The sequence below is a fragment of the Schistocerca cancellata genome, chromosome 5 (genome assembly GCF_023864275.1).
Source record: "Schistocerca cancellata isolate TAMUIC-IGC-003103 chromosome 5, iqSchCanc2.1, whole genome shotgun sequence".
Taxonomy (NCBI): domain Eukaryota; kingdom Metazoa; phylum Arthropoda; class Insecta; order Orthoptera; family Acrididae; genus Schistocerca; species Schistocerca cancellata.
In genome coordinates this window covers 165,254,263-165,277,285 of record NC_064630.1, presented here as the reverse complement: position 1 = coordinate 165,277,285, position 23,023 = coordinate 165,254,263, and the positions used below count along the sequence as shown (strand labels likewise).

The window sequence follows — 23,023 nt, the reverse complement described above, 5'->3', positions numbered from 1 at the left end:
TCTAAGATCAGGTAAAATAGTGTTCTGGTATCATCCTGTAACATTTAAAATACTCTGAGCCTGATAGTGAACTATAATCAAGATATAGGCCTAACCACTTCGTTTGGAACCTACAATTCCCGCATTGTCCTGCCTAGAATGTGTTAGTTCCAACGTTTGTTCTCATACTGAACCAGCCATCTGTCACTGTACGGCGTCAACTACGTAACAGCTCATGTGTAGCAACTTAAAGCCCATCTTCTGGTAGATTTTCCTCTAGCGCTGAAGGCGACATAATTGTGTGCAAAGTTAAGCAGCAGGGAAAGAAAATGCAGGTTCTGAAGAAAACGTTACGGGGGATTTGGAAGTTTTCAATTAAACTATCTCGCATTTATAACATTTTATTATGCTGTTAGCAATGGGTGCATGAACCAAAAATGGAATAAGTGTTCAAACCTTACAGGATAGTAATAACTGTTGCGATAACTTCGTTAGAGCCTCACCAATTATACGGTCTACAGGAACGCGGGAAGTTTAATTTTAATACACGCAGTGCTGTGAAATACATCCAAGCGTTGAGAGTTTGTCCGATTCATTAATGGCCAGGATCCCTTTCGGCAGGTGGTTGACAACGTTGCCCTTCTGTATTTTGCTGCTTGTTTGGCCATAGCGGCACCATCTTCACGTTTCGTCGAGCCCCGCCTGCTCGTCTTTGCATTCTGGACGCCCGAAGCAACCCGGGAGAGAGAATGCCGGACCTGAGACAGGAACTGGTGCGTCCCAGACATCGGTCTTCTTATCAACTGCGAGGAGAACTTTGCCACAGTTCTCTCTCTCGCAGAGTTGCGTGAGTCCGTCAACAACCTGCAGAAAAAAAAGAAAAGTTTCAGACAGAGTTTGCAATTTTTCACCAGAGTCCGGTCGCAAAGCAACTTACCCTTTCAAAAGGTTGAATGGAATGAACGCAAGGCGTTATCTTTCCACTGGAATGCATCTCAAATATTCGATCAAGAACAAATCGTATCTTCTTTGGATAAGTTTGTAGCAACCTGCCGACATTAATACCTACCATGGTGTGGTTCTTCTTTATCATTTCTACAGTTGTTACCAGCTTGCTGTCCCATGTCGGCCGAATCAATCCCCATGCCGCGGCTTTTGGATATAGAGCCGAACTGTTTGTGCCTGAAACAATTACACCGCTTTCTTAATCTTAATTTACTGGCTACAAGACATCTACATGCGTGACGTCTAACATGCTTCTTTTTTATCTATTGATGGTTGTCATTTTTACACTTCCTTTCTCTGATTCTGATGGTTAATGGCACTAATGCCTATTTGATTGAATTATTTAGGTTATTTAATGATGACCACTTTGCTATTCAACATTCGTCAGATATTAGCTATCATGGTTATTTTTCCAATACGGTTATTAGCTGGCCGGCCGAAGTGGCCGTGCGGTTAAAGGCGCTGCAGTCTGGAACCGCAAGACCGCTACGGTCGCAGGTTCGAATCCTGTCTCGGGCATGGATGTTTGTGATGTCCTTAGGTTAGTTAGGTTTAACTAGTTCTAAGTTCTAGGGGACTAATGACCTCGGCAGTTGAGTCCCATAGTGCTCAGAGCCATTTTTTTGGTTATTAGCTTGTCACGTTATTCTAGCACGTTTAACGTTTCTTGTAATTTTACGTTGGATACCTAGGGCTATTATTCATGTTAATTCTACGTAAAAAAGAGAGTTAAATGGATCCTCGTCGCTTATACTCTCACATAATTGTAGACAATAAATATGTAGGGCTACTGTTTCCATTACATTCACTCTACTGTTTTTTGTTGTTTATGTTAGGTGACCGACGTGCTTATTTTAAGGTTGCATGTAGTATTGTTCGATCGTATTATCTTTCATTATAACCTGAATATTTTACTGCATTGTTGTTTTCTTTTACTTGTATGCATTAATATTTATCATCTGTTTTGTTAATGTAATAAATGTTTCAAATGGCTCTGAGCACTATGGGACTTAACTGCTGTGGTCATCAGTCCCCTAGAACTTAGACCTAACTGACCTAAGGACTTCACACACATCCATGCCTGAGGCAGGATTCGAACCTGCGGCCGTAGCGGTCACGGGGTTCCAGACTGACGCGCCTAGAACCGCACGGCCACACCAGCCGGCCTTCATGTAATACTGTTCGCGACATTCTGTTTTGTCTTTATCTGCTGTGTTGTAACTTTATTGCATAGGACTGAAGCTGAAGTCAATGGAACTTTGAAACATCAGAGTAACAGCTGTGAGTACAGTACTATTACAGTGCATCGACCTGCCCACTCCCGCGCTCCTCAACCCAGAATTCACTGATTTGAGAATGCGAAGATTTTAGGAAACGGTGTTGCTGTTATGCTTGCTCGCGCGTAATTTATGAGTTTGCGAAAGGCTAATTTTCGGTGCTTTTCCTTTATTAGTTCGGGTCACCTACTTCGATTGTTGAGATTAAGCAAAATTATCTATTCGTATAGCTTGCATTCAGAGTTAGAGGCATCACTCCTTTACCTTTCTTTCAATTAATATTATGGCAGAGAAATATTTTTTTAAAAAAGAAGTAATTTATTTGTAAAGATGGTTATAAGTGTCAAGGAATTACCATTATTCCCAATATTGGTTTTGAATGCTGATCTCTTGTACATCATTCAGTAAATGCGAATCTTCCACGGTCTCGACACGAAAACTGTGTTTTGTAGTCGTGTTTTGCCGCATTGCACTTCGCGGGTTACAGTGGCTAAAAGGAAAGGTTGACCTAACGTGCTAAGCATAACTTCAAGTCCTTGCACTGCACTTGTGTAAGGCTTTCTTTCTTTTGTCTCAGCTAGTCTGCTGCTGTGCTGCATTTCTGATGTTCACCACTGTTGAGCAGAACCAAGTTTCCGTTGCTACAGGTAAGTCGTGCAAATCTGTTAGGGCCAGCTGAATATTACCAGCTAGGACACAGTTAATCATTGCACAACAAAATCATTGCACAACAAAATCATTGCACAACAAAACCATTGCACAACAAAACCATTGCACAACAAAACCATTGCACAACAAAACCATTGCACAACAAAACCATTGCACAACAAAACCATTGCACAACAAAACCATTGCACAACAAAACCATTGCACAACAAAACCATTGCACAACAAAACCATTGCACAACAAAACCATTGCACAACAAAACCATTGCACAACAAAACCATTGCACAACAAAACCATTGCACAACAAAACCATTGCACAACAAAACCATTGCACAACAAAACCATTGCACAACAAAACCATTGCACAACAAAACCATTGCACAACAAAACCATTGCACAACAAAACCATTGCACAACAAAACCATTGCACAACAAAACCATTGCACAACAATATCATTGCACCACAAAATCATTGCACAACAAAATCATTGCACAACAAAATCATCGTCAGGATCAGTTTCAGTAAAGTTCAGTTCAAACTTTACTTCTTTCTCAAACTTATTCTTACAGAGGAATGTTACATTCGCACTTGTCATTTAATGTTTAGAACCTTATTCAGTCAGTTTGTGTAGATAAATTTACTGTAAACTTCTATAGAAGCTGTCTAGACATTTACTCCTTCAAAGTTCGACTCTTAATTTTATGAAGAATTTTTACTCTGTTAGCTGTTTGAGTTGGAACTGCAAGCCACGTGCTGCGACGTCACGCATGGTAGCACTGTTCACTACACTGCACGGTACAGAATCTCTCAGTAGGACTATTTAAGATACGGTTTTACGTTTGCTAATTTTTGGCAAAAGTTAATTACAATACAGTTTTACCATTTTAGACATTCAGTTATTCTTTATCGTATACCGTTTATGTGGTGTCACCCCCAGACACCACACTTGCTAGGTGGTAGCATTTAAATCGGCCGCGGTCCGCTAGTATAAGACGGACCCGCGTGTCGCCACTGTCAGTAATTGCAGACCGAGCGCCACCACACGGCAGGTCTAGAGAGACGTACTAGCACTCACCCCAGTTGTACAGCCGACTTTGCAAGGAACGGTTCACTGACAACTACTCTCTCATTTGCCGAGACGATAGTTAGCATAGCCTTAAACTACATTTGCTACGACCTAGCAAGGCGCCGTATTCAAGTGATATTGAGATTCTATTAATGTATCATCAAGAGCGATGTTCTACAAATGTGGATTAAAGTTAAGTATTGCACAAGCTACGTACTTTTCTTTATAGCATTCATTACGTATCCTGTTTCAGACCTCACGCCAGCCTGCGTGAGTTTAAGCGCGTGCCTTTCGGCTTCCTCTCATTGTGTCTAGGCTGTCTTGTCTAGACAACGTATTTGGCGACGAGGATCAAAAAGGGTCTTCTTCTTTCTACTTGCTTTGTCCTAATTTACTTGTGTCATGGCATCGCCACATTCTCCGGATGTACTGTCCGAATTTTATCGCTTGCAGAATCAGCAGACGCAGGCCTTATTGGATGCCCTTGGACAGCTCGTCCAGGGTCAACGTGCACTGCAAAACGATGCGGCCGCCGCCGCTCCACCGCTACAGCAGCCACAACACGCAGTTGCACCACCTTTTCGTCCGTATCAGGCGGAAGTGGAAAGCTGGACGGAGTGGTCACGCCAATTTGGATTCCATCTCGCCGCCTACAGAATTCAAGGTAACGAGCGGCAGCCTCACTTATTATCGTGTGTTGGCGTCCAGACGTACAGAGTGATAGTGAAATTGTTTCCCTGACGCGACGTAGCAACTCTGTCCTACGAAGAAATTTTGTCTGCTTTAGATACTTATTTCAAGGAAACAGTCAATGTAGTTGCAGAAAGGTATACGTTCTTTCGTACAAAACGTACGGCCGGTCAGACTAATCGGGAGTGGGTTGCAACATTGCAAGGTCTTACTAGGGATTGTGCTTTTGAGTGTGAATGTGGACTCCCTTATTCAGATACTATGGTGTGTGATGCAATAGCATAGAACGTTTCTGATGTTCGCATAAGGGAACAGATTTTGAAACTTGTCAATCCCTCCCTTCAACAAGTGATGGACATATTGGATAGGCAAGACACACTTGACTCTGCTCAGAAATCATTTAAAACTTCGCCAGCTGTGTGTCACTTTAGCCAGACCACCGGGCGAGCTGCACGGAACGGTAAACAGCCCTCGCGCACGTCCACGCAGCCACGTGTGCCACGCAAGCATGCAAATGCAGTGAAATCATGCCCGCGGTAGGCTACTAGACATTCGCGTGAGAAATGCCCGTCACGCCAAGCTATTTGCTTTTTCTGTAATAAAAAAGGCCATGTTTAAAGTGTTTGCCAGAAAAAGCTCCGATCGGACACACACAACCATTCCAGGCCCTTTGCTTCGCGCCGAAATCGAACCAAGAATACTCAGGCTCGTGAACCTTCGCCCATGGATATTCATGTAGTTAATTCCACTCCGCCCAGTGCCACTCTCTCTAACAGTGACTGTGTTCGTCCCACAACAAGTGTGCGTCGACATCGACTGAAATCACGTCCAGTCGCAAGTGATTCTGTACCAGTGTCTGTTCACGTTGCACAAAACAGTCGCTCTTGTCGTCAGCAGGACAATAAACTTTTTGTAGACTTGGACATTAATGGCAACGTGATCCCATTCCAGCTCGATACCGGAGCTGCAGTTTCATTGCTCAATAAAGACACGTACAAACAACTGGGCACACCTCCGTTGCGTGCCGCAAATGTTAAGTTACATAGTTATTCCGGACAGCATATCCCTGTGTTAGGACAGTGCAGCCTTCTTGCAACATACAAGGAACAAACAAAACTTGTGTCTTTTTACGTCCTTCGTTCTTCTTCTGCAGTGAACTTGTTTGGTTTAGATTTATTTCAGTTGTTGAACTTGTCTATAGTCAATCAGGTCCTATCAGTGAACCAGACTGTGCCTTCAGCCAGTGTTTCTCGTCTATGTGAAGAATTTGCAGACATTTTTGCACCGGGCCTTGGTTGCGCTAAGAACTATGAAGCACATTTGGAACTGAAAGTAAACGCGCGACCGAAATTTTTCAGAGCGCGCAATGTTCCCCACGCATTGCGTGAGGGGGCGCAAGAACATTACACGATTTGGAATCACAAGGTGTAATTGAACGTGTGCAGGCTTCTCTCTGGGCATCACCCTTAGTAATTTTGCAAAAACCTTCGGGAAACAGTGAATCCACAACTTGTGACTGCAACTTCTCCTTTACCCCGCCCAGAAGATCTTTTTGACAAACTGTGCCCAGGTAAATACATATTTTTCGAAGTTGGACCTCGCAGATGCGTACTTGCAAATACCGGTGGACGAAGAATCCCAGCGCGTATTGGTGGTTAACACGCATCTTGGTTTGTACCGATTCAAAAGACTGCCATTCGGGTGTGCATCCACCCCTGCATTGTTTCAGCAATATTTACAAACTGTTTGTGCGTCGGTCCCTACTGCAGCAAACTATCTGGACGATATTGTGATCTCCGGAAAGACAGAAGATGAACATTTAGCCAACCTCCGAACATTATTTCAGGTCTTGCGACAAAATGGTCTTCGCTTGCGGAAGGACAAATGTGTGTTTTTTGCTCGTGATTTGCCATATCTGGGACATGTACTCAATGCCCAAGGCATACATCCCAGTCCCGAGCACCTCCGAGCCATACAAGACTTGCCTTCGCCGCAGAATTTGAAGCAGCTACAGAGTGTGCTGGGTAAAATAAATTATTACCATCGCTATATCCCCATGCCTCTTCCATTTCAGCACCGCTTCATCGCTTACGCCGTAAAGGTGTTCCGTTCGTCTGGTCAACGGAATGCGAACGCGCCTTTCGCCAGCTGAAATCGGCGTTGCTTTCTAATACTTGCCTTACGCCTTTCGATCCCCAGAAACCCATTTTGTTGATGGTAGATGCATCGGATTTCGGTGCTTGCGCACAAAGATGGCTCGCATGATCGCCCTATTGCCTTTGCGTCCAAATTGCTCTCGTCAGCGCAAAGAAACTATTCACAGATAGAGAAAGAAGCTTTGGCTCTCGTATTTGGTGTTACAAAGTTTCATGATTTCTTGTATGGTCGTCACTTTACCATCATCACAGACCACAAACCTTTGACATCGCTTTTTCATCCGACCAAGCCTGTACCTCCACGTACAGCGCAGAAATTCATTCGCTGGTCTATTTTCCTCTCGCAGTACCGCTACGATGTATTGTATCGGTCCACTGCTACGCACGGAAACACCGATGCGTTGTCCCGTTTGCCTGTTGTTGAGGATAGAGCATTCGATTCTTCTGAACTTGCTTGCATGTTCATTGATGCGGAAACCGATGACGTGGTCGAATCTTTTCCGGTTGATTTTCGTCGTGTAGCTACAGCCACAGCTGCAGACCCTGTCCTTGCTACCGTTCTGCGTTTTGTTGCTACGCAATGGCCCTTGTCAAAGTCACGGATCGAGGATCCGTTGGTTCGCCGATTTTTTGCTCACAAGGAGAGACTTTTTGTACGACGTGGTGTTTTGTTGTTGCGTTCTGATAATGATCAGTCCACGGTCGTGGTCCCACGTTCATTACAGTCCTCTGTCTTAAAGCATCTCCACCAAGGACATTGGGGTATAGTGAGAACGAAACAACTTGCTCTTCAGCACTGTACTTGGTTCGGAATCGATGCTGCGATTACGAATATGTGCTCTTCTTGTATGGCATGTGCCGAACAACAATCCGCACCACCGCGGAAATTCTTTGCATGGCCGAAAGCCACTTCCCCTTGGCAACGCTTACACATCGATTTTGCTGGTCCATTCTGGAATGCTCGATGGTTGGTTGTGGTCGATTCATTCAGTAATTTTCCTTTTGTTGTCCGGACGTCTTCCACGACGTCACCAGCCACCATCCAAGTGTTGTCCGCTATCTTTTGCATTGAAGGTCTACCACAGACTATTGTTTCCGACAATGGCCCACAATTCATGTCCGCAGAATTTCAGTCGTTCTGCCAGGCCAATGGTATTCAACATCTGACGTCCGCACCGTTTTCACCACAGTCCAACGGTGCCGCGGAACGTTTGGTCCAGACTTTCAAGTCACAGATGTTGAAATTGGAAGAGTCACATTCTCGGCTGGACGCGTTATTGCTCTTTTTGTCCTCGTATCGCTCTCAGCCCCGCGATGGTCGCTCGCCGGCTGAGTTGCTCCATGGTCGTCCTCATCGAACCTTGATGTCTTTGTTGCATCCGCCGCATCAGGTTCCTGTGCAGCGGCAGACGCCTGCTTTTGCTCCTGGCGACGTTGTATTCTATCGCAACTATCCCGGTTTACGGCGTTGGCTCGCAGGGCGCATTCTTCGCTGCCTCGGCCACGCGATGTATCTGGTTTTGGGGGCCTCTGGTGAGCTGCGCCTCTGTCATCGCCTGGGTTCTGCCGCTCCGCGTCTGCTTTCAGCGACGGTGCCGTCCGGTCAGCGCCCTGGGGTCCCATCTACTGGCTCGCCTCATCCCCAGGTGTTACCGACACTGCCTTCCATTTTGCCACATGGCGACGCGCCACCGCCGCCGCCGCCGCCGCCGCCGCCGCCGCCGCCGCCTGTTCTCCCACCGGCGGAGCACGCCGTGGACGCGTCGCTGCATCTGCTAGTGCCAGTGGTAGCATGTGACACCTCACCGCAGCCAAATTAGAGCAGTCTATGAATAAATGGACGACTTTGAGGTGGGCTCCGCATTGGCTGTGAGGGGGATCCCCATGTCAGAGAATGTGGCCATGGGTCAGCCAAGGGTGGGTGATGTGAAAACGACAGAGGACGGTTGATTCCATGTGAGAAGCACGCAGGGAAGACTGCCACATGGTTGTGGTCTCCTTAGTTGTTCTCAGTTTGGAGAGATCAGGACAGACTATTCTGAGTTCTAGACTTCCAGCAATCTGTGTCATATAAGTGACTGGAGGTCCGATTCTGGGACCCTCATATCCAGAACCAGCCAACTGGTCAGCACATTCATTTTCCGAAATCTTAAATGACCAGGGAGTCCAAATGAAAACGACTGGCTGCCCAGCTTGATGGATGTCATAGACAAGATCCTGAATAGCCCTAATCAGAGGATGAGGAGAGTAGCCTTAGTCTATAGCCTGAAGGCCACGAAGAGTGTCACTATAGATCAGGATACTCTGGCCTGTGCAAGAACAAACAAGCCTAAGGGCTAGTTTAATGGCCATCAATTCAGCAGTGAAAACACTGCCGACATTTGGCAGATAGTGGAGTTCACTGCACAATGCATATGTGTATCCAAAACCTGTTCATCCATCGACTGTTGAGCCATCATTGAGTACTTCTGAACCCAGAAGGATAGGAGGCAAAAAATCGCGTGGTTAATGGCATCTTTTGGCCCAAAGGATAATTAGTGACAAATCTGAGGATGGGCCACAAGATATGGAGGGCGGGGAAGGGGGGACACATGATGTTATATTTCTGACGAGAGGCGACAGTGGAGGAAACTGAAGTTCTGGACAGACACTGGAGGTGTGCAGCAATTGTGAACCCCAGTCCAAGTCGCTGTTGTGGAAGGTGGAGCTACGTTCCAGGGAAAAGGTCATGGTAGTTGGGATGTTCAGGGAAGCTAATGAATGCGTTTAGCATAATTCAGCAGCCATTGTTGGCACTCAAGCCCCTACTAATAGAATGTTTACATGGCTACTTCAGAGGACTCCTTTTGCAAGTCAGACTCCACAATGATAAATGAGGTTTAGAATGGTGATGTGAACTATTTCAACAAAGGAAAGAATCAGTGCTTCATAGATCTGCAAAAAGGTAGTCTAACTGAGGTAGTTCGTGTTGAGCCAACAAAGTTAAATGAAATGCCCTCAGTACTTTCGCTTAAGTTGGAGAGTGTGGGCAAGCCTTGTCAGCCAATGATCTGAGACCAATCCCAAAAAGCGGTTTATCTCAAATATAAATAATTGATTATCTAGGCAAAGCTTCGGATGTGGTTTTTTTTTGTGGTTTTAGGGAGCACAACTTCAATGGTCATTAGCGCCCTGACTACTCTAAGAATGCACCGCGAGGCACAAGTTGACAACAACAACTAAAAGGGAAAACACTATAAAAGACAGACTGACAGGCATAGCATTAAAAAACAGCATCATCAAATGTCCTTAGAGAGGTTTGTCAAATTGATAAAACGAAGAACACGAGCAGCTGCTCGTGGGTCATCCGCTAAAATGGCATCGAAAGTACTTGGCAAGTTAAGATCTAGACGCAGTGTGTTAAAATCGGGACAGGACATTAAAATGTGTCGAACCGTCAGCAAGTGCCCACATGGGCAGAACGGCGCCGGCGCAGCCGTCAGCAGATGGCGATGGCTGAACCGGCAGTGCCCAATTCTTAACCAGGCCAAAACTACCTCCTCCCGCCGAGAAGGGCGTGAGGAGGACGTCCAAGCCACGGGAAGAGGTTTTAAGGCCCGGAGCTTGTTGTCTGTAAGTGCAGCCCAATCGGCATGCCACAGCGATAAAATGCGCCGACAAATGACCCTGCTAAAATCGGACGAAGGGACACAACAAGAAGCTGTCCGAGGCTGGAGGACCGCAGCCTTGGCCGCGGCATCTGCAGCTTCGTTCCCAGGGATACCGACATGGCCAGGAACCCACATAAAGCTAACCGGAGAACCGACGTCCACCAGCTGCTGAAGAGAGCGTTGGATCCGGTGTACGAAAGGGTGAACCGGGTACGGATCACTGAGGCTCTGGAAGGCGCTCAGGGAGTCGGAGCAGATGACATAAGCAGAATGTCGGTGGCGGCAGATGTAAAGAACAGCCTGGTAGAGGGCAAAGAGCTCAGCTGTGAAGACCTAACAATGGCCATGGAGCCGGTATTTGAAACTTTGTGCCCCGACAATAAAGGAACACCCGACCCCGTCATTGGTCTTAGAGCCATCTGTATAAATGAAAGTCATGTTGATGAACTTCGAACGAAGTTCCAAAAAACGGGAGTGGTAGACCGAGCCGGGGGTAACCTCTTTTGGGAGCGAGCTGAGGTCAAGGTGAACGCGGACCTGAGCCTGGAGCCAAGGTGGCGTGTGGCTCTCGCCCACTCGAAAGGTTGCAGGGAGTGAAAAATTAAGGTGTTGAAGGAGGCGACGAAAGCGAACTCCAGGGGGTAGCAGGGCAGAGACATACAACCCGTATTGACGGTCGAGAGAGTCGTCAAAAAAGGAACGATAAGACGGATGGTTGGGCATTGACAGTAGCCGACAGGCATACCGACAAAGCAGTATATCGCGCCGGTAGGTGAGTGGCAATTCGCCAGCGTCAGCATGAAGACTCTCTACGGGACTAGTATAAAATGCTCCGATCGCAAGTCGTAAACCCCGATGTTGTATGGAGTTGAGGCGGCGTAAGATGGATGGCCGTGCAGAGGAGTATACGAAGCTCCCATAATCCAGCTGGGATCGGACGATCGACCAATATCGACGAAGTAGGACGGTTCGATCCGCTCCCCACGACATACCACTGAGAACACGGAGGACATTTAAAGAACGGGTACAACGGGCGGCCAAATATGACACATGTGGAGACCAGCTAAGTTTCCTGTCAAATGTAAGGCCTAAAAATTTGGTTGTCTCCACGATTGGGAGAGCAACGGGACCGAGTCGTAAGGACGGTGGGAGAAACTCTTTGTAGCGCCAGAAGTTAATACAGACCGTCTTCTCGGCAGAAAAACGGAAGCCATTGGCGACACTCCAGGAGGAAAGACGGTCAAGAGAACGCTGAAGACAGCGCTCCAGGACACGTGTACACTGCGCGCTGCAATAGATGATAAAATCGTCCACGAAAAGGGAGCCTGATACATCAGCTGGGAGGCAATCCATTATTGGATTGATCGCGATGGCGAAGAGAGCGAAGCTCAAAACTGAGCCCTGTGGCACCCCATTCTCCTGGCGAAAGGTGTCGGACAGGGCAGAACCCACACGTACCCTGAACTGTCGATCCACTAAAAAGGAACGAATAAAAAGAGGGAGGTGACCGCGAAGGCCCCATGTATGCATGGTGCGGAGAATGCCCGCCCTCCAACAGGTGTCATAAGCCTTCTCCAAATCAAAGAACACAGCCGCGGTCGGGCGCTTCCGCAAGAAGTTATTCATAATGAAGGTCGACAAGGTAACCAGATGGTCAACAGCAGAGCGGTGCCTACGAAATCCACATTGTACATTGGTAAGTAGGCGTCGAGATTCGAGCAGCCAAACCAATCGAGAGTTAACCATTCGCTCCATCACTTTACAGACACAGCTGGTAAGCGAGATAGGTCGATAACTGGAAGGCAAGTGCTTGTCCCTCCCCGGCTTAGGAATCGGGACAACAATAGACTCGCGTCAGCATGCGGGAACATGTCCCTCAATCCAGATGCGATTGTAAGTACGAAGAAGAAAACCTTTACCCGCAGGAGAAAGGTTCTTCAGCATCTGAATATGAATAGAATCAGGCCCTGGAGCGGAGGACCGTGATCGGCCAAGTGCGTTTTCGAGTTCCCGCATGGTTAATGGGGCATTATAACTTTCACAATTCGAGGAGCGGAAGTTAGGTGGCCTAGCCTCCTCTGCCTGTTTGCGGGGGAGGAAGGCAGGGTGGTAATGAGCGGAGCTCGAAACCTCTGCGAAAAAGCGGCCGAAGGCATTGGAGACAGCCTCAGGGGCCACAAGGACGTCATTCGCGACCTTCATTCCAGAAACTGGTGAGTGGACCTTAGTGCCAGATAGCCGGCGCAGGCTACCCCAGACAACAGAAGAAGGAGTAAAACTGTTGAGGGTGCTTGTGAAAGCAGCCCAGCTGGATTTCTTGCTTTCTTTGATAATACGACGACACTGAGCACGTAATCGTTTATAATTGATACAATTCGCCACTGTAGGGTGGCGTTTAAATGTGCGTAAAGCACGTCGACGAGCACGTAAAGCGTCTCTACATGCTGCGGTCCACCAGGGGACCGGTACGCGACGTGGAGAAGAAGTAGGGTGAGGGATGGAATATGCAGAAGCAGCGAGAATGACTTCCGTGAGGTGTGCGACCTGACGATCGCAGCTTGTGAAGGTTTGCCTTGGAGATGGTCCAACTAGAGGAGCACGGAGAGGGGGTATGCTGCAGGAGATGGATAACACACGGAAGTGTAAAAGTGGGGAGAGTAATGCGGATGGCAACTGCCTGCAGGCCGGTGTGCAACGTGATGGGATCGTAGTAATTATCATCCCGGACCAGCAACATAACCCCTCCATGAGCTGGGATACCTACCACAGGGGGTAGGTCAAAACGCACAGATGTGTAGTGTGCCAAGGCAATTTGATCGCATGGGCGTAGCTTCGTTTCCTGGAGGGCTACGACGAGCGGACGGTGCAATCGGAGCAGCAACTTCAAGTCCTCTCGGTTGGAGCGAATGCTGCGAATATTCCAGTGAATAAGTGCCATCGTAAGAAAAGGAAGATGAAAGAAGGGGTCACCTCGAAGGCCGCTGAGGGCCTGGCTTCGAGCGAGCACTGCCGCCGCTATCAGTAGGCGGACAGTCATCGTCCATTGGGTCTATAGGTTCATCGGCCATCTTGGGAGGATGGCCGGGAGGGGGAGCTTCCTCCGCTGGTGAACGGCCAGATGTTCGGCTACCAGCGGTGCGGCCAGGCGAAACGGATGACGGCCTGGGGCGGCAACCGCTGGGTGGCGCAGGAGAAGAAATGCGCCGTGGCGGAGAAGGAGAACTGTGCTTCCTATGAGCCTATTTGGAAGGACGTTTGGTGGAAGTACCGGTCGAAGGCTGGGAGTTCGAGGTACGTACGAAGTCTGCACGGGATGGTTCCTTCTTGAAGGCCCGTGCATCTGACTTCGGGGTCTTCGTCTTAGCAGAAGCTGATGAAGGGGCTGGTGTCTATGGGGTGATGGGAGGAAGAGGAGACGTCGACCGCGCGATCTTAGCACTGGCCGAACGGACGACTGTAGTGCTGAAGGTCAGATCGCATGTCTGGGTTGCTACCTCCCTGGTAGTCCGAGGAGAGGCGAGGACAGTACTGTATTTCCCCGCTGGGAGCAGCGCGGGCTTCCTACTAGCCAATAGCTTGCGAGCAGCCGAGGTGGACACTTTTTCTTTGACCCGAATTTCTTGGATACAGCGTTCTTCCTTATAGACAGGACAGTCGCGGGAGGATGCGGCATGGTCACCCTGACAGTTCACACAACGAGGAGACAGAGGTGGACAGTCACCCTCATGGGCATCCCTTCCACAAGTGACACATTTAGCCGCATTGGAACAAGACTGTCGAGTGTGATTGAAACGCTGACACTGGTAGCAGCGCGTAGGTGTCGGTACATAGGGGCGAACAGAAATAACCTCGTAGCCCGCCTTGATGCGCGATGGCAGCTTAACACTATCGAAGGTCAAGAAAAGTGTCCGGGTCGGTACAAGGTCATTGTTGACCTTTTTCATGACCCTATGGACAGCCGTCACGCCCTGCTCAGCGAGGAAAGATTGAATCTCCTCGTCAGTCAATCCGTCGAGGGAGCTAGTATAGACTACACCACGAGACGAATTCAAAGTTCGGTGGGCCTCCACCCGGACAGGGAACGTGTACAGGAGTGTGGCCCGAAGCAGTTTTTGTGCCTGAAAGGCACTCTCAGTTTCTAGTAATAAGGTACCGTTACGCAACCTGGTACAAGATTTGACAGATCCGGCTATGGGATCTACGCCCTTCTGGATAACGAAAGGGTTGACAGAGGAAAAATCCTTTCCGTCCTCAGATCGAGAAACGACGAGGAACTGTGGGGCAGGCGGTAGTACTTTTGTCACTGGTGGCTGGTCACGTTTCAGTTTTTGGGCAGAAGTCGAAAGAGATGGAGTAGAATCCATTGCGGAGGAATCCCCCATGATTGCCAGCGTCTCCGATGGCGCGCTCCTTCCTTGTGGGGACCCCCTCAGAGGGCACTCCCGCCTTAGGTGAATGTTTACACCTCAGGTCACACCTCCCGAGAAACAGACGGAGGGACCAATCGGCATGGTCAGAAGGTATCAGCTCAGGCAATCACACCTCCCCGGGCCTGGCCTTTACCAGGGGGTACGCGCGTGCCTTACATGTCTACCCAGGGCGGGGACTTACGCGTTACCCCGTCACCGGCTACGCGTGCGAACGCGTGGGTCGGCCTTCAGGCACGCACAGGGAGGAAGGAAGAAGAGGAAAAAGAAGAGAGAGAGGGAGAAAGAGGACAGACTGTCTCAAACGCCGAGGCGGAGACCAGAGAAGGCAAGGAGAAGAAGGCAATGAGAAGGCAAGGAGAAGAAGGCAATGAGAAGGCAAGGAGAAGAAGGCAATGAGAAGGCAAGGAGAAGTCAAGGGAAAGAGTAAGGAAGACAGTGAGTTGGAGAAGAGCAAAGAAAGGAACCAACAAAAGGAAGGAAGAAACGAGAAGTGAAAAACCAAAAAGACCACAATTATAGGTCGTGGAACCGTCCGTCTCCAGACGCAGGCACTAACTACCCCCGTGAGGGGGATGGACTCCTTTTAGTCACCTCTTACGACAGGCAGGAATACCTCGGGGCTATTCTAATCCCCGGACCCGCAGGGGGAGCTTCGGATGTGAATGGCCAGTAGAACGGCGACAGAAATGCATGACACGACTCTTGGCGACTGAAAACCGATTGCGGTGGGTGAGAGCCCATGACTGCATCTTCCTTAAGGAGATGCATCCCTTTAGATGCTCAGCGACACACACACACACACACACACACACACACACACACACACACACACACATTGGGGCAATAATAAAGGTAAAACTTGTGATCATGTAAGTAGAGTGATACCGAAGATACCACAGCCACTGCTAGACCATTGAAGCCCACCAGAAAGAGGGGGAGCAGTCAGTACAGAGCCCCACAGGACCCCTTTCTCTTGGGTATGGGGGGAGGGTACTACGACGCGCAATATGTGGTGTGAAAGGAGTCTCTTGAAAATTGAGAGTGGACCCAGAGGCCCAACTCATGTAGTGTAGTAAGGATGTGGTGACTTCATGTCATGTCCTAGGCCTTCTGTAGGTCGAAAAAGACAGCGTTGAGTTGCTGATGATGTTCTTAGGCCGTCCTGGTGGTAGACTCCAGGTGAATCAGATTATCAATAGTGGAGTACCCTATGCAGAAACTGTCCTGAGATGAAGCCAAGAGAGCTCAAGACTCAAGGAACCAACCCAGGTTTGCTCGCCATGTGTTCAAGCAACTTACAGTGTCAGTAAGGCCGACCGGGCGACAACTGTCCATCTTTAACAGGTTCTTACCAAGTTTCAGTGCCGAAACTATAGCACCTTCTCGCCACTGAGATGGGATCTCACCATGTTCCAAATGCAACTGATCTGGCAAGGATGTAATACTGAGAATCTACTGAGAAATGTTTCAGCATTTGGTTGTGGATGCGGTCTGCCCCTGGGGTCTTGGAGCAATGGGCTAGGGCACTGGAGCGTTCCCTTTCACTGAACAGGGCATTACATTGCTCCAGGTGGTGGGTAGACAAAGAAAAGTCCATGTGCTCCACCTGCTGTTTAATATGCTGAAAGGCGGGGTGATGGCTCTTGGAAGGAGATGTTTGAGCATAATGCTCAGAAAAATGTTCAGCTACAGTGTCTATATCAATATAAACTCCACCATGTAAGGAAAAACTTGGTGCACCTGCAGCGGAGTGGAAGCTATAGTGGCATCTGATCTTAGCCCGTATCTGTGATGGAGAGGTACATGATCCAATGGTGGAAACCTAGTGTTCGAAGTATTCTTGCCTTATTTGTTTTTTGAGGTAACAGCTGCAGACACAGAGCCATTCGAAGTCAGTGAGGTGCTTCAGATGCCAAGCTGGCCACCAGGATCCTGGAAATGAGGGTCACAGAACTGGACCTCAAGACATTTGTATGCCATAGATTGCTGGAAGTCCAGAACTCAGAATAGTCTGCCGTGACTTTTCCAAGCACACTAAGGACAACTAAGGAGACCATGACCATGTGGCAGTCTTCCCTGCATGCTTCTCACAGGGAATCAACTGTTGTCTTCACATCAGCCACCCTTGGCTCCTGATTATGGTGTTGGGGAGTCCACCAGCTATCTCGAATGGCCCAGCAGACTCTGTAGTCTACCAGGACACTGTCATCCAATGGGGCACGGTGGGTCCTGAGGAAGAGGGGTTTTCTTTGTTGGCTGCTGGAAGAGTGGCTGCCATTGTATGCTTAACAGCCTTGTGATGAAGAGCTAAGGACGACAAGAGAAGTGAACCCATTCCAGTCAACATTATGGACAACCTGTCAGGGTGAGCATCCAGGGGAGCAATGCTGAGGGAGGTACAAGGAAATCAGGATGGGGTCACAACCACACAGGTCATTGTCGACCCTCCAGTGGATATATGGTATAAGATCAGGGCTGCACAACGAGCTATCAATGGCCAAATAAGTTTTGTGTACCACACTTAAGTGCCTGGGCCATCAGAGTTTTAGAGGCAAAGATCAAGCCAAGGTAGTAAAGTTTCAATATCTTTACCAGGGGCAGTGATCATAGTACACACCACAAAACATTATGGACTTTGAAGTCGCTCAAGACTAGGACAGGAGGGGGATGCCGAGAGAATAATGCAGACAGCACATCCTGGGACACATCATCATCGGGAGGGAGATCAACATTCCAGATGGTAAAGTACTGAAGTGCCCTAATGTGAACAGCCACAGCCTCCAAACGTGTATCAAGAGCTCAAGGTCACTGTATACAGAGTCCAGCGTATACATACAAGCTCCACTGTCAAGTTGGTATGTTTCTTAAAGTAACTTCAGCAGCCACAAACGGCATGGCCTTTAGTTCCAGCAAACCACATATCCTGGATGGCAGCATGGAATGCAGTGCATGTGTTCAAAAGCTGCCATACCTCAACCAGGTGGTGGAAAAATCCGTTACAGTTCCACTGGAGGATCCAGTTGTCTGAATGCTGTGGAGGCATGAAGCCAACAGGGTGGGAGGCAGGTTAGGACCCAGGTTCATGTGCTGCCACCAGTTAAGACGTCAGGGGATCGTCTTACTTCTGCAGCACAATGCCTGGGATGATCTGCTGCCTCGGGGACCACCAGTATCTCCACCTTGGGCATGAAAGGAGTACATGCAGAGTCCAGTGATGTGGAGGCCACTGGAGTCTCCTTCATCTTGGAGAAATTTTCTTGTCCTTCTTATCCTTCTCCTTAGCAGATGAGGCCTGGGAAGGTGTCCTTGAATTGGTTTCAGGGACAGAGGAAGAATGAGAAGCCGACAGCAGGCAGCATGCTGTTCTTTCAGTCGCCGGCTGGTGTCTGGCTGTGAACCAGCAGGAACCATGGAATGGAGAGCTCCAAGGAACCTCTTCCTAGCTGGAGAAGTTGGAGGAGGATGACATGCCTCTAGCTGGAGTATGATGTCCAGTACCCCCAGCAGGTGGGGAGCCAGTGCTCCTCAAGTGTATGTAGTGGAAGCACCAGGAGCACCCCTGAGTGCCTGAGGGGGAGAGGGGAGGGGGGAGAAGGGGCAGCTCTGAGGGCTCATTGTAAGACGCTCAACAGAGAAAAGCATGGTCTAAAGAGAGGGAGATGACATTGCAGCTGTAGTGTAAGATTGTGGCATTTGTATGGGGTTAAAATGCTCATACTTTTTCTCGCCTCCAGGTATGTGAACCTGTCCAGGGTCTTATACTCATAGATTTCCATCTCACAATTAAAAATTGAGGAATCTGGTGAGCAAGGAGTATGACGTTCACCACAGTTTACACAGGCAGGAGGTGGGGGGTTAAATGCACAAGGAATGTTCACGTGCATTTGACACCTACAATCCCTGCAGAGGTGGCTGTGCAATGGGGAGATGCACATATGAACTTGATATACATGAATCTTCTCATACAAGGAGGAGCACAGGGTTTCGTATCACACTGGTAGACCTTCACCTTGATCTTCTCAGGGAACTTATCACACTCAAAACCCAAGATGAAGGGCCAGGTAGCAACTCTGTTTTCCCTTGGTCCCCTATGGACACTACGGATGAAATGCACATCCCATCACTCCAAGTTGGCTCACAGCCAATCGTCAGATTGCAAAAGAATATCACAGGGAAATATGATGCCTGGACCATATTGAGAGTCTTGTGGAGAGTGACAGTCATGTCACCCAACGTTTCATGGAAGACCAGTACCTCTGACTGGGCAGGAGATGACAGTTTAGTCAGGAGGGAACTGTTCATCATCTGAGAGCTGATTCCACTTCCCTGTATTTGTCTTCAAAGTGTCCCACAAAAAATAAAGGCCAAAAACCTGCCCTTCAGTCCTGGTACATACCAGGAATTGCGGAAGGATTTTGCTCCTTGTCACCTAGTCCTGCATTCCTCCCATGGCATGGCATGGCATGGCAAGAGAAGGGAATGCATTGGGGCCATATTTTGTTACATAACATGAGGCCTTTCCATTTGAAGGACTGCTGGGTCCATGTGACCACCAGCAGGAGGAAGTGTCAGTCGCTTCATGTGAGAACTATCCACCATGATACAACCAACTCCAAACAGGGGCTCTCCCCATGGGGGCCTTCCAGGTAAAGCAACGGATATCAGGTTAGTAATCCATTCGCAGGAGTCCCCATGCCTCTGTCATGATGGGCACATACTCCATGGCATACATGGGGAGTGAGAAACACAGGCAACCTACACAATGGGATGGCTACTTTCCTGGGTTCTGGGTGTATTACAGCGACAGGAAGGAAGGGTTAAAAAAATGGCTCTGAGCACTATGGGACTTAACATCTATGGTCATCAGTCCCATAGAACTTAGAACTACTTAAACCTAACTAACCTAAGGACAGAATACAACACCCAGTCATCACAAGGCAGAGAAAATCCCCGACCCTGCCAGGAATCGAACCCGGGAACCTGGGCGTGAGAAGGAAGGGTGTCAGGATGGAGGGGCACAGAGGTGATGCACACACACCACAGTGAACAACTTTCCCTGCACGACACACACTTCTGTAAAATCTGGCAGCTCAAACCCAATGATGTGGGCCATATAATGGTTAATGGAAGGTTGAGATAGTGCCGAGAGTGAAACTAAAAAGGACCATCCGACAATGTCAGAAGAGGTAAGATACAGCCGAGTGCCGGTTTGCAGCACAGAAAGAGGAAGTAGTGCTGAAAAGACTGGAGCCCCACTGGAGGGGGGGGGGGGGGGGGGGGGAATGGGAGGGAGAGGGAAAGGAGGAGAGAATACATGGGCGCTGGTAACTTCGTCGCTGAGCGCCTCTAAGATATTTCCTCTTGGATTAAGAGGTTGACGCTGAAGAGGAATTCGTGGCGGACCGCATCAAACCAGTAGATTGATAAAAGAAGTTACTCGTTTTTGATGCGACGCAAACTCATCCCGTGCTCATGAGTCGTATCAGCATTGTTTCTCATTCAATGTGTGGTTGGAGGGTACTAGCTGACATCCTCATTTGGCCACTCATTCTTTCAAAAAACCTTTTTGCACGAGGGAACTTTCGGTTTCTGTGGAGGGGTCTCCAAGACTGCTCGAGAATGCTCACAATGCGCAACGTTGGTGCATACTGCACATGCACAATAGAGCACCATCACATTTTGATGCTTTTGTAAGGAGATGTATAACGTGTCAATACAATCCGAGATGGATGAGAAGAGCAGGGTCTGTACCTTGGCCTATAAGATCTGCTGACCGCAATGTATCTTATTTTTCTGTACGTCGTCATCTCAAAACGGAAGTGTACAGCACTCCCGTTAATACGGCTGAAACGGAACAGGAATTGTGCAGCCTTGTCTATCTTTGCGAGATGGCTGCAGTATTGCATCCACATGCGAAAACTACACGTGGAATACTTTCTTCAACAGGGAGAAATATACAATAAATCGAAATGTGAAACGTGCTGATGTGGGATCACATTTCTTGTTAAGACAGGCCATTTGTGACGTTTGAGTTCTAACTGGGTCGGGTCGTAATCAAAACGTTTACATTTCGAATAAATTTGTGCTAACTAGAACAATATTTTGTAGTGACGTCAATTGCGGGTAGTAGGCCAAACCACAAGTTTGCATTTACCTCAGCACACGACTCATTTCTCATTTACATATAAAAGTGAACTGGAACGGTTTTGCTTCTGCTATCATATAATTTTACCCCTGTCAGTTTATCCACAATTTATGATAGATGCAATACAAAAAGATAATTGAACATAGCTTCAGATAGAGTTATTAATACGTAAATGGCTGTTTTTGCATGGTGTGATCCTTTGAGTTTCTTCTTTCTTTTTTTTAAGAAAAAAAGAAAAAAAACTATGTCGTTGTTGATTGTTCGTCGAGATCTTACCTATTGTAATCAGCCTTCCAGAAGGTGTAAGCATTCTGAAGTCTCGATCGAAATGTTTTCCTCCGCCGCTATTGATAACAAGGTCTACGCCTTTAGGATAAGCTTCCAATATTGCGTCCACGTACTTATCCTCATGTCGATAGAGACAGTCCGCACCCAGAGACAGTAATTTTTTGTGCTTTGACTCTGAAGCTGTTCCAAAGATTTTGACACCAGGTACTGTTCTTGCAAGTTTAATCACAGCGGTGCCAACACTACCTGCAACAAAACACTTAGTGCTCCTGTAATGCAACTGACCAGTCGGCCTATCCTTCACTAGGTCAGAAAAAGAAACAGTACGAAAGATAGAAAGAGAGAGAGAGAGAGAGAGAGAGAGAGAGAGAGAGAGGAAAAATTACCTTTTCACTGTCAATTAAGGTTTCTTTGTGTATGGTGACCTAATCCTAACTTCAATGTAAGTGTATAACATAGTTAACTGTAGGCAACAATGCTCTTCTTAATAACCGTACCTCCAATGGAATCCATGAAAATGGTTTTTGTCCTCTTGGGGCAGCCAAACTCAAACAGACAGAGATGAGCCACTACGAAGTTAAGACCGAGGCTGACTGCCGTTCTGAGGCTCATGGCGTCCGGGACCACGAAGCAGCACGCCTGTGGCACGTGGACGATGTGGCGGAACAGACCGCCCTGCATTCTCAAGCACAGGACCCGCTGCCCCACCTGCAATAGAGTTTACTACAAGCTTGCTTATTTCTCTCAGTTAACACGTTTGTAAATACTCTATAAATCTTGACACTCATACCTGGAGGTCTCTTACGCCATTACCCACGCCCGTTACGACACCGCAGCACTCACTGCCCATAATCACAGGGAATATGTCATTCCTCATAATTCCCAAGCGCAAGTAATTATCCGTGAAACTCAAACCACAATAGTAAACCTCTACTTCGACATGGCTGTCTGGAATACTATTCTCAATTGGTGTGTCCTCAACCTGGAAGTTAATTTTAAAATAAGGTTATGTATGTCGTTAAACGTCGATGGTTTATTGTCACATTGTGCTGTATCCTCAGTGAAAACATTACTTGGTATCCTGAAACCAAGAGGTTTTTGATCTGTTGACTCCAGAGAATATACTACAATCGTTACGTTTTTGGCAGTCAGTGCTATTAAGTGGTTCACTCTTCTATTTGTTGCATATAAGGGAAAATATACGAGTACAAATCTTGACAATAATACACAGTATATACTGACTCATTCTATTCAAGAAAACCATGCGTTTATTTCTTTTAGATCACAGGTTTTCTACTATCGGCAAATATTCAAAATCGACAAATGGATAGAGTATCCACTGTTGGTCGTAGGAGGCTGTAAGTTATAAAATATGATCATCAGAGTTATATCTTTCAAGAAGAAGTCATATACGTGAGGTTCCTTAAGGACTGCCGCAGCCATAAGAGCCCACGCCATTGTTTTATCAGTACTCAGTAATCAGTGAAGGAGAATTTTAGCAGAAAAGAAAGGGAACACTATACATATCTTATATTGCAGAGGAAAATTAACGATTCCAAAATTTGCTGATTAACCTTTCAAAATTTTTCGCATGAGAAGGATTCTAGTCCCATGCAACAGTTCTACCGACGTAAGACACTATGTAACTACCAAAACTGTCGTACTTTAT

At 47.6% G+C, this 23,023-nt stretch overlaps 1 protein-coding gene across 1 annotated transcript; it reads right to left on the bottom strand.

Annotated features, from left to right (window-relative positions):
* Nucleotides 1-660: 660 nt before the first annotated feature.
* On the bottom strand, nt 661-22,812 carry LOC126188418 (quinone oxidoreductase-like). The gene is made up of 5 exons (XM_049930022.1): nt 22,768-22,812; nt 22,145-22,336; nt 21,852-22,062; nt 917-1,161; nt 661-843 (listed from the first exon to the last, which is right to left on the bottom strand). Exons 1-5 carry the CDS (start codon nt 22,810-22,812, stop codon nt 661-663), a joined length of 876 nt encoding a protein of 291 aa, XP_049785979.1.
* Between the last annotated feature and the right edge of the window lie 211 nt (nt 22,813-23,023).

What these genes read in the sequence shown, in the direction of transcription:
- LOC126188418 (XM_049930022.1), bottom strand. Translation starts at nt 22,812, where the DNA reads ATGGCGTGGGCTCTTATGGCTGCGGCAGTCCTTAAGGAACCTCAC. An exon ending in ATGGCGTAAGAGACCTCCAG is followed by an intron (nt 22,063 to 22,144) that starts GTATGAGTGTCA and finishes ACTCTATTGCAG; the next exon opens with GTGGGGCAGCGGGTCCTGTG. An exon ending in TTTCATGGATTCCATTGGAG is followed by an intron (nt 1,162 to 21,851) that starts GTACGGTTATTA and finishes TAATTGTTTCAG; the next exon opens with GCACAAACAGTTCGGCTCTA.